At 36.5% G+C, this 12645-nt stretch overlaps 1 protein-coding gene across 2 annotated transcripts in view; it reads right to left on the bottom strand.

The window, feature by feature from the left end:
• The window catches only part of KIF2A (kinesin family member 2A), a 62332-nt gene that overhangs the window by 26428 nt on the left and 23259 nt on the right, over positions 1 to 12645 (bottom strand). For both annotated transcript variants that reach the window (XM_049623477.1, XM_049623476.1), the window contains exons 2-3: positions 2751 to 2845; positions 1419 to 1538 (exon numbers count right to left, since the gene is read on the bottom strand). In XM_049623477.1, coding sequence (XP_049479434.1) covers positions 1419 to 1538; positions 2751 to 2845 — 215 coding nt within the window. The remainder of the gene's footprint in view (positions 1 to 1418; positions 1539 to 2750; positions 2846 to 12645) is intronic.

Genomic DNA, 12645 nt, shown 5'->3' with positions numbered 1-12645 from the left:
AGCATGTATTACATTTCATCTTTGGATGTGGGAGTAATCAATAAAATACCAGTTTTAGACAACTTACAATCTACTGTTAAACATCAAAATACCATGAAATGCTCACTGTCATTTCTTTTTTTCTCTCATTTCTACTAAAAGATTTCATTGGACTCTCAAAGACTCGCAACACTGCATACACTAGAGCAGCAAATTTTTGATCCTATTATTTATTTACCAAGACTTCATTTTAGTCACCTGAAAAGAAAGATATCAAATAATGTCGTGGTTCTCAAAGCTAGAGAGAACATTTGCAAATTTAAATCAGATGGGTACTAATAAAAGGATATTGATTCTAGGGCCTCACTTTAGATAAAATGAATCGCTGAAAGTGGGCTAAGCATCAGTATTTTAAAAAATTCTCCAAGTGATTTTAATGCACAGCAAAGGCTGCTAATGACATACTAAGAAGGATCAACTATAAAGATCCTTCAAGGCTGTGAAGTCAAATATGAAAAACAGTCCATCTACAAGTCATAACTAAAGACCTCTAAGCAGTGACACTCAATATCCTAGTTAAATTACATGAACTGAAAATCTGCCTTATGTTCATATGCAGAACTTAAAAAGTAGAATGTTTTGTTGATAATGTTAAGCTCCCATCACACTACATTTGGATGCTTTTGTATACCTTCCTTTCAAGATACCAAATTCCTATAGGGTTAAAGTTATACCTGTACATGACAAAATCAACAAATACTTTTTGAAACCTCAAGATGAAGAACTACAGATTAAACAACGGTGTGAGCGACCTGGTTTAAAAAGAGTTGCATTTTGATATACAATTTTAATAGTGAGAAATTTCAATAGGAAGGACGAGTATTACCTTTTAAAATAATAAAAACGACATGGCTTTTATTTTTGTAAAGATAAAACTCTCAGGGAGGATATACAGCATGGTTTTAAAGTTCATCTTTACAGATAACACAGTAGTTAAACTACATTCTATCATTTCCCATCCTTATCTAATGAACATAAGCAGCAGAATCACTACTTCAAGACTAGTGGAGTGGGAATTTATTATGAAAAATCAACATTCCTTCTTTATCTAAGTCATATGTATCATTCAACAAATATGGACAGCAAATGGTTTTGACATCCATATCTCCTGAGAAGCTACTAGTCTTAGGAAAAATCTTAATCAGGAAAGGAATTCCTAGGATTTTACCTAATGATGATCATTAACTGTTAACTGGACAACCTCGATCCTTCAAAGGATGTAAGCATATACAGGACATGAAGATGGCAGAAATATTACAGTTTGTTTTTTTAAAGCAAACTAATACTTAAAACATACTCTTCACAGACTGTCATTTCAAACCAGACTCTCAGCCCACACACACACCCACCCACCCGTGCTCTGAATTTTCATCACTAACCTTTACAATTTTGTTTACTTTGGCTGAGGATGCTGGAGGTGGAGGTGTTTCTGGACTGGGTTCAATTTCTTCATCAGGTACAAGGTCAGGGTTAAGTGAAAAGATGCTCTCGAGATCAATCTGTTTTAAAAAATGCATATATTTTGAGAGTAAATTTTGACATTATTTTACGAATTTACACAGAGAGACTAATTGTTAAATGATTTTGGCCTCATGAATAGTACTGCCTTGAAAACTATATTATCTACAATTACAACCCACATATATTTAAAGAATCTGTATTCAAACAGCATTTTGTGGGCACCTGGGTGGCTCAGCTGGTTAAGAGTCCGACTTCAGCTCAAGTCATGATCTCGAGGTTCGTGAGTTCGAGCCCCACGTCGGGCTCTGTGCTGACAGCTCAGAGCCTGGAGCCTGCTTCGATTCTGTGTCTCTCTCTCTCTCTCTCTCTCTCTCTCTCTCTCTCTCTCTGCCCCTCCCCTGCTTGTGCTTGCTCTCTCTCAAAAATAAATAAACATTAAATTTGTTTTAAAAGACAGGATTTTGTGGTCTTGATTATATGTCCCATCACTTACAATATTGAAGAGGAACCTACCAATCTTTGAGTGAAATTTTTTAATCATTTTTAAGTTTTTCAAGCAATGATAAAGAATACATGCACTATGTAAAAAATTATATACTCTCTGTTTTGTCTTAAACTTTTTAATGTTTTATTTATGAGACGGAACATGAGCAGGGGAGGGGCAGACAGAGAGGGAGACACAGAATCCAAAACAGGCTCCAGGCTCTGAGCTATCAGCACAGAGCCCGACATGGGGCTCAAACCCATGAACCACGAGATTGTGACCTGAGCCGAAGGTGGACACTTAACCAACTGAGCCACCCAGGAGCCTCTGTTTTGTTTTATATTTGGAACCTTGATTGTGGGACCAGAAATAAAATTTAAACCAGTGATTGGGGCGCTTGGCTGTCTCAGTCAGTAAAGTATGCAACTCTTGATCTTGGGGTTGTAGGCTCGAGCCACATGTTGGGTGTAGAGATTATTTAAAACTATAATCAGAAAAAATTTATGGGTGTCTGGATGGCTCAGTCAGTTGAGCGTCTCTTAATTTTGGCTAAGGTCAGGATCCCAGGATCATGGGATTAAGTCCGGCATTGGGCTCCACACTGAGCATGGAGCCTGCTTAGGCCTCCCTCCCTCCCACCCTCCTTCCCTCTTTCCCTCTCTCTCTCCCCCTCCCTCCCACCCTCCACTCCCCTCTGCCTCTGCCCCTCTCCCCTGCTCCTACTCTCTCAAAAAAAATAAATAAAAAATTAACCCAGTGATCATACCTCTTTGCCTTTTGTATCTCCATTTTCTATCCATTCAACAGTTACACTTTCATTATCTTCATTTAAAGATGTTACCATTGCTTGATGTATTCGGCCTAAGTGGGAATAAAACATACATTTTTAAGATGTCATAAATTATGGTAATAAATTATGGTAAGAAAACGACACTACTTTTCTTACAAGGGATTTCCAGACTCTCAGGATTTGTGAATAAACTTTGTCTATGGGATCACAGATGTGCTGTTAAGACCAGAAACTCGAGAAATTGGTTTAGACTGAAAGTTTATTTTCAACATACATTAAAAATGGTTACACAGTGGCAGAGAATGCCTGAAATTTTATATACTTCTAATCATTAAAAAATTTCTTTACTATGTGATGATACTGACTATAAAACACAAAAAAAATTCAGAGAGCACTTTTTAATACTATACTAATATAAAACACTTTGTATGTAAAAATCACTATCATATACTGGACAAAGTGACATTGTTTTTAAAATATTGAGAAAAGGATTCTAAGTCCAAAAAGGTTGGAAAATGTAATCTAAAATGTTCTCTTTCTTCATGCTGCCTATCTAAATCCATTCTACACCTTACTTTCTTTGACAGTTCTACTACTTACCATTTGTAGAGACAGGGTGTCCTATGTAACATATTAAACTTGTTTTCCCTCTCTTAGCAGACTGTGGATCTTACTTGTTAATAACCACAGAACTAAGTCATTATTTTTAATTATTATAGAATATTCCATTATGTTTATTACAACTTATTTAATATCTATTCATGGTACTTAGGTTGTATGCAATTTTTTACTATTATAAACAATGCAATGAATACTACTGCACGTGTATTATTTTACACTTGTCAGATTATTTCTTTGGGACAAATTCCTAGAAGCAGATCAAGATTTTAGATGCATGTGTGTGTGTGCGTGTGTACTTCTTACTTACTTGTCTTCATCTTACCCACCCATTTGATTATTCTTCAAGGAAGGACAGAAACTATGTTACAGATGTGCATTTTTATATTATTTAATAGGTTTCATATGTATTTCCTGAATGAAATCCTTGGGGGCATTTATAATTTACCTTAATACAGTTTATACCTCTTTAAATATCTTTAAAAAAAAACCAGATACACAGTATATGAAACAATGTTATTGTAAAAATAAGGCATTTACTGAGATTAGTGGACATTAGACAATCGGGTATTAAGGGTAGACAGAAATGATGAACTGGAAAATACTGAGAAGATTCAAGGGAGAGGCTTAAAAAGGGGAAAATGAGACAACATTCACTACCCACGTGATTGGACAGAAATTAGGTAAACAACCAACAGAAGTGGTATGTGTCAGTCGGGTCCTCCAGGAAGATGTTCAAGGACAAGAATTTTATTATGAAAGATAAAAGCTGGGCGGGGGGGGGGGGGGAGTAAAACACGACTGAGGATGGAAAACCTTCAGACTCAAATGGATCTAAAATCAGTGAAGGAAAGGGGATATAAAACAGGATCGAGCAGACAGAGCCTCAGACCCTGACAAAGATCTGACAATGTGCTGGAAAACCCAGTAGAGTACTCCAAAGCAAAGACTGCCCACTAGAACAGTCCAACACTGGGACAAAATGGAAACACCCTAGAACCCACACCATGCTCAGTCAGTGGCAGGAGGTTTCCTAGGAAACACAAGGCCTCAACTCAAAATCTTAGGAGCCTAAATTAACAGCTAGAGGCTGTCAGCTAAATGTACTCCCTGGAGCTGAAGGAACAGTAAGAAGTTTCTTAAAGAGAGACCCAAGCAGTACATCTACAAAGCTGCTACAGGTTATGAAAAAGAGAGGAGTGCCTGGGTGGCTCAGTGGGTTAAGCGTCCAACTCTTCATTTCAGCTCAGGTCATGATCTCACAGTTCATGAGTTCAAGCCCCACATAAGGCTCTGCACTGCTTGGGATTCTCTCCCCCTCCGTCTGCCCCACCCCACTTGAGCTCTCTTTCTCAAAATAAATAAATAAACAAACTTAAAAAAGAAAAAGAGAAACTGAGTTTAATTGGTAGTGGAAGTGAAGAGTGGACCCCAGAGAGCCATGAGCTGCCCTGATGGTCTCCATTATAATCTAGGAGGAATCCCCACTGCTGCATCAAGCCCCACATTCAACACCATCTCCACAACATAATTAGTGAATCTGAGACCCAGCAGCTACTAGGTCTCAAAGTAGTGAAACCCAGCCTCAAAACAGTAATACCCATGAGTACGAACAGGGTTACTACAACAAAGAAGATATATTTAAATACCACAAATACTAACTTTCAGCAGGAAATGAAGAGGCTGTAGCTGAGATTGTTGAAGAGTAGAGACAGAGGGTCTCCATGCAATTACCAACAGAAGTACCACAATAATGAGAATGAGGAAGTACCACAATAATGAGAATGAGGAAGTGTATCATGTTGCAAAAGCAAGACCAATACCACATTCCTGTTAGGCATCTACTACAATATTCCAACTTACCTTGGGAACGAAGAGTGGACTATAGGACCTAAAGAACTACAGGTCACACAATCTCACAGGGACCTTAATTTCCAAAGACAGACTACAGAAATCAGACAGACTACAGAAAGAGGATAAAGAAAATCAAGATTCTCTTTTGAAAACCCATTATCAGCAGTCCTCAATAGCTGTACCTCCAGAAGTTCACTTACAAATGCAGAAAGCCTTAGGCCACAAGTAAATGAGAGTCAAAAGCAGCTAATTCACCAGTTGAGACTAAGCTCTAGAGGTTTAAGAAGACAGAAATGTTGAGAAAGGATAAACTGTTCGCTTATCTCTACCAGGGTCCAGTTTACTCATCTAATAGGAACAAAGAAATATGAAATTCCAATAAGAAGAAATTAATAAAGACTATAGCTGAATGAATGAATCAAATCTCAAGTGTATGCTTTTTGGTCAGTGGATGAGATAACCAGAAATATCTGCAGGATGGGGTTTTGATTATGTTTAACAAAAGTTGCCTCTAAAAAATGTTTTAAGTCTAACTTTATCCAATATACCTTTAAAGGTTTTTTTAAAAAATGTTTTACATATAGCTCAAGTGAGATACTCAAATTTCTTATTTTTAATTGTAATAAAAATCATAATTTGATTTTTTCTGAAGTCAAATAGTACACACCTGTTAAGTAATATAATAAAAAGAGGGATAAATATATACAACATTTTTCAAGGGAAAGAAATCATTATGATTATCACTAAATCAAAAACAAGTATTTTATCCTAATAGGGATAGTTGTTAATAGGGATCATGTGCAGTTGTTGATACAGATAAGGAACTACAGCTCAGAGACCAATCAGAATTTGAAGTATCTTTCCTTAGAACCTGGTACAATCTTCCCACATAGCCCCTCTAACACCATCACCATTCTCTGGTTTGAGAAAATTCCTGTATTCCATCATCACTAATTCATTGCCCTTTGACTCTCTGATTCCCCATTTACTTTACTATAAATTATATCATATACACTTCTACATTCAAAAAAAAAAAAAAAAAAGGTAACACACCTGTGTATTCACTACCAGCCAGGTTAGAAAACAATACCTTTGAGGGGGGCCTGGCTGGTTCAGTCAGTGGAGCATGAGACTTGATAGAGTTGTACGTTTGAGCCCCACAATGGGTGGAGAGATTACTCAACAATAAAATCTTTAAGGGGCGCCCGAGTGGCTCAGTCAGTTAAGCGTCTGACTTCAGCTCAGGTCATGATCCCACAGTTCGAGGGTTTGAGCCCCCCAATGGGCTCTGTGCTGACAGCTCAGAGCCTGGGGCCTGCTTAGATTCTGTGTATCTCTCTCTCTCTGCCCTCCCCCACTTGTGTGCTCTCTCTCTTCTCTTTCTCAAAAATAAATAAACCTTAAAAAAATTTTTTAATAAAATCTTGAAAAAAAAAAAAGGAACAATACCTTTGAAACTCCATATGCCCCCCTCCCTAAGTGAATCTCCCTTTCCCTTCTTCCCCCACCACCAGCAGTAATCATTATCCTAATATCTGAGAGTCATACTGTGGCTTTTCTTTAAAGTTTTACCACCTATACATGTAACACAAAAGTACCTGAACAGCTTGCTTGTTTTTAAACTGTGTAAATGGAGTGACACTACTTTAAACCTTGCTTCTGGTACACACTAGTTTTCCACGATTCATTTATGCTGTTGTAAATTAATTCACTTATTTTCACTACATACGAATATGCCAAAAACTTATCTACTCTGTTGACAAACATGTGTTTTCATATATTTGGTATTAGAAACAATGGTGTTATAGGCATTCTTATACATGCGTACCGATACAAATAAGCAAGAATTTCTCTCGGAAGTGTAAGAAACAGAATACACACATACGTATCTTTTCTAGTTAGTGCCACCATGTTTCCCAGAATGACTATACCTGCAATGATTTGCAATCCTACTAACAATGACTTCACATCCACTATGATCATATTGTGGTTCTAATTTCTCTGATTTAATGAGGCTGTGCCTATTTGTGTGTTTGTTGGCCACCAAACATTTTGACTGTTTTTTTCTTCCCACTTCTCTGCAAATTCTCCATATATTTTGGTATCAATCTTCTGTTAAATATGTTGCAAATATTTTCTCCAAATTTAAGGCTCATCTTTTACTTTCTTTATGATGTTTTTTGATGAATTTCAAGACGATAATTTTAATGTAAATATACAGGTTTCAATTACGGCTTTTTACATTCTAAAATTCTTCCTGAGACTCGGGTCATTAAGAAAGTTTCTGACATTTTCTTCCACAGTTTCACAAAGTCTAAAAGTTATACTCAAGACTGCAACCTACTGTCATTTTGATTTTTGTGTATGGTAACACAATTCCCAACTCCCCCAACCCCACCATGAAAACCAAATTATCCCAGTGCCATTTCCTGGAAGGCTCTTCCTTCCCTGACTTATCTGCACTATGACTCGTCAAATTTCAAGCAAACATGCATCAGCCTATTTCTTTATCCTTGAACCAAAATTACACAGTCGTACTGTTACAGCTTTGTAATAAGTCTTGCTAGCTGGTAAAAGAAGCGTCCCCACCTAATTGCTCTTTAAGAGTTTCTTTGATCTTCTTAGCCTTTTGCATGTCTGTATAAATTATAGAATCAGCTTGTCAAAATCCAAAAATCAAATAACCTAATAATTTAAAAAACCACCTGTCAGGATTCTAGTTGGAATTACATTAAGAATTTTGTGCTGGATCTTTACATCATTGACTAAGAGTAATAGCTGCCAGCAGTCTTCCTTTCTCATTCCAACCTTATTCTGGAACAGTTTAAAATTAGAATTATTTGAACCCTGAGTATCTGGTTAAAACCATCTTGGTCTAGGGTTTTATTTGTGAAAAGATTCAATTTTCCTAACCATTTTAAGATTATTGTAGTTTTCTATTTGTGACTTTTGATAATTATACTTTTTTCTGGGAGACAATTATTTAAGTTTTCACATTTTGGGCATAAAGTTGTTCATAATTATGTTGAATGTGGCAATCTGTAACAATCACTTTTTCATTAATAATTTTTCATCGTTCTTTCTTGGTAAATCTTGTATCAGATTTGTCAGTTTTATCTCTTCCAGGAACAACACCTGGTTTTGTTGAGCCCTTTTACTGTGTTATTAAATACTTAATTACCATTCTTAACATTAATCTTTCCTGTAACTTACTTCGGACACATTTTGCTGCATCATTTTTTTCTCAAATTCTTAAGATGGATGCTTTGCTTGTTCATCTTTATCCTTTTTTTTCCCTGATGAGCAATTAAAGCTACACATTTCTCTCCAAGAACTGCTTTAGCAGCATCTTATAAATTTTTGTATTTAGTATTTTTGTTATGGGAGTTGAAACTATTTTCTAATTTTATGATTCTTTGACTCATGAGTTTTCTAGAAGTGTTTTCCAAATTCCAAACACATGCAAGCTTTCTACATATCCTGTTAAAGATTTCCAAAGATAAGGCACCTGACCGATGAGAATAAATAATGCCAGAAATAACTGGTATGATTTCCCAGTGCACAGGGGCTAAGTGTCAGCCCTGTATTTCTACCTTAATCATATTGGACTGCCTCCCTTGGAGAAAATTTTCTATAAACCTAGCTCCAGGGAGCTCCTATATAAAAAGGAGTCTCTGTCTTCAAACAGGGAACTTGTGGGTTTTTTTTAAATCTCCCTATCTTCCTACAGGAATCAACTTTTGCCATCCTTGCCTGCAGAGCCCCACCATCCCTTAGTATTTCTGATCCATTTCTACTCCATCGTGGTATCTTGTTCTTGAGCTCAGCTATGTCTTTCTGTTTTCTCTGATGTATGTGGGTCAGAAGAATGCCAATATATAAACTTTACTGTTTTGATCAGAAGTCCCAATCCATCATTAATTCTTTATGTCAAATTCATAAAAAAATGGGAGTCAGATTTGAAAACTTTAGGTTCACACTATCATATAAAATTACTCTTATATGAATTAATTATACCTGTTACAATCTCAAAACTCAAGATATTTAGAAGTTTTCAACTTTATTTCAACTACTTGTAAAGATAAATTACAGTGTAGAAAATATCATCTTTTGAGAGCAAAGGATAATACTTGGGAAGAGTTTTGGAAAGTAAAAGCAAATCCTGCAGAACCTCTCTCTCCCCATTCCCTGTAGAATACTTCCTCGTGTTTAATATTCAAACTTCATAAAACATACTTCTCTCTCAATGCAAGATACTTTGGCCAATGTTTATACAGAAGAATTTATATTTATATTTATCTATGCCAAAACTCAATTCACATTTTAAACAAAAGAGTATGCTAGAAAAGTTGAGTTACATTCCAAATATAATTGATAGACGGTCAGAATCACATATTAAAAAGCATGTCAAGTATCAAAAGGATACAAAATGTAGGCACAGAATGATGCTTGCATCATACACGGTATGAGCCATTTTCTGACAGTGTGTGCTCGTCCCAAATGTATTTCAAGTCTCTCATATTTACTACTCCTTGTTTTGCTTAGTGTTGAACAACTCCCAAAATATTTAAGAAAATGTTGAAAGAGCATGGGCAAAATGCAATTATGATGAAAGAAAAGTTTTTACTGCATATAAAACTGATTTGTTACCCTTAATACTTATTATTTGTGCAACATGATAGTTTTTACTGATATGTAGATGATTTTATAGTGTCAGTTGCATTTACGAAATAGTTTGGGGAATGTGAGTCAACGATGAACACTGTAATTGTTTCCCACTTAAAATAAAGGCAAATAGGAGCACCTGGGTGGCTCAGTCGGTTAAGTGTCTGACTCCTGATTTTGGCTCAGGTCATGATCTCATGGGATTCCTGAGTTCCAACCCCAAGTCAGTCCCTGCTTGGGATTCTCTCTCTCTCTCCATCCCCCTCTGCCCTTCCTCTGCTAGTGTGCATGCTGTATCTCAAAATAAATAAATAAACATTTTTAAAAATTAAAATACAAAATAAAAACAAAGGCAAATGGACTCTCACTTAACATTTTCACACACAACATAATTTTCAACAGATTCAACAGATTACAGACCTTAAATGTGTATGTTTAAAAACAGGATCCTAAGTTTCTGCTACTGAGAACTAACAGATTTTTAAATATAATTAAATCATATGATAAATATAATTAAATCATGATAATTAAGAAAAAATCACAAGATCTATATTTGACCATTTTTAACCTAAAAAGGCTAATTTAATATGGTTCAACCCCAAAGAAATATATATTTCACCCCAAATTTAGATGTTAGGATAATTTACAAAACTATTAACTGCTAAATCAAAGAATATAAATACACAAAATATTTTGAAATCACAACCTTTACTTCAAAGCCATTTTATGTTTAGTTCATTTTTAGAAATATTTTTGCATCATTGAAAGTCTCAACTTTTTGTTTGGTAAAATCATAGAGAAAACAGTTCAGATCTCAACTTTTAAAAATATTAGTAGGGGTGCCTGGGTGGCTCAGTCGGTTAAGCATCCGACTTCAGCCCAGGTGATGATCTCATGGTTGGTGAGTTCGAGGCCTATGCCAGGCTCGGTGCTGACAGCTCAGAGCCTGGAGCCTGCTTTAGATTCTGTGTCTCCCTCTCTCTCTCTGCCCCTCCCCCACTCCCACGTGCCCCCCGCGCGTGCGCTCGCTCTCTCTCTCTCTCTCTGTCTCTCTCTCTCAAAACCAAACATTACATTTAAAAAATAAAAATAAAAATAAAAATATTAGTAAACATTAAGACAAATTACTTTTTAAAAATCACTGAATAGAGAACACCAGAACTTAAGTCACCTTTGCGCCAGTGAACAAAAGTAACATACAGATTCTTCTAATCTTTAAAATTAAGGTGGTTACTTAAGATTGCTATTAGTACTATTTAGCTTGCCATAAAATTTCATATATTTATTGAGCTGTCAAAAACAAGTCTTACATGTTGACAATTGCCTTTTGGTCTCTGAAAACAGGATCCTATTATATGTTCCTTAGTTCACAGCTGAATTCACAGCAGCTGCGAGGCTAAGAAATGCCAGCAACCAATTAGGCTGGCATAAACCTTGTCTAGCATATAAAGTATAATTTGGTTGCAAATGCAGCAGACAAGAGCCAAAATAAAACAGTCAAGAATACTAATAAAATATCATTACAAGTATTTACAAGACTGAATATTTAAAATGGTAATATTTAAAATATATGTATTTTATTAAAAGGACACAATGGTAGAATGTTAGGAAAAACACGAAAAAGCAACAATCAATTCTTTTCAGACCCACTCTGTTTTTGTTTTTTTAAGTTTATTTATTTAGAGAAAGACAGACCGAGCATCATAGGGGCAAAGAGAGAGGGAGAGTGAAATCCAAGCAGGCTCCGTGCAGGGCTCAATCTCACAAAGTGTGAGATCATGACCTGAGCCAAAATCAAGAGTGGATTCTCAACTTACTGAGCTACCCAGGCATCCCACCACTAAATTTAAATATACAGTCTCTCTACTGCATCTTTTCTTATAAAACCTCTAGTAACCTTCCCAATTTTCAATCAGAATACCACTGCATAATGTGACAGGCTCTTTTTTTCTTGACTACTTTTCCTTATTTACTTTGATGTCTATTTATTTATTTTGAGAGAGAAAGAGAACGAACAAGCGGGGTGGAGGCAGAGAGAAGGAGAGACAAAAATCCCAAGCAGGCTCCGCACCATCAGTACAGAGCCCGATGTGGAGCTCAAACTCACGAACCATGAGATCATGACCTGAGATCAAGAGTCAGATGCTTCAATGACTGCACCACCTAGGTGCCCCTCTTTTTTCTTGACCTTCAAAGAAGCAGTAATGCGGGGAGACCAGGCTGGCTCAGTTGGTAGAGCACTGTGACTCTTGGATCTTGGAGTCTTGAGTTCAAGCAGCACATTGGGCATAGAGCTAACTTAAAAAAAAAAAAAAAGGTAATGAAATCTAGTTCTCTCCTTTTGTACCCTTGCAAGCAGAGACAGAGAGGAAAAGCAACCATAAATACCCATTTTCAGAATAAAGAAGTATTACTCTGAATTATGAAATCGCACCTTCAGAACAGCGCCTGAAAGAATAATGTTTCCAGAGGGTGAGTAAAATATGCACACTTACTCAAAATAGTTGGTAATAGATATGTGAAAGGAGCACTTTTGGGCGCCTGGGTGGCTTAGTCAGTTAAGTGTCCAGCTTCAACTCAGGTCACGATCTCACAGTTTTTGAGTTCAGGCCCCGCGTCAGACTCTCCGCTGTCAGCCTGTCAGCGTGGTGCCTGCTTCGGATCCTGTCTCCCTCTCTCTCTGCCCCTCCCTAGCTTGCACTCTATCAAAAAAAAAAAAAAAAAAAAAAAAGCA

This window comes from Panthera uncia, unplaced genomic scaffold (genome assembly GCF_023721935.1).
Source record: "Panthera uncia isolate 11264 unplaced genomic scaffold, Puncia_PCG_1.0 HiC_scaffold_160, whole genome shotgun sequence".
Classification (NCBI taxonomy): Eukaryota; Metazoa; Chordata; class Mammalia; order Carnivora; family Felidae; genus Panthera; species Panthera uncia.
Note: the sequence above shows the minus strand (reverse complement) of the source record. Positions and strands in the feature narration are given on the sequence as shown.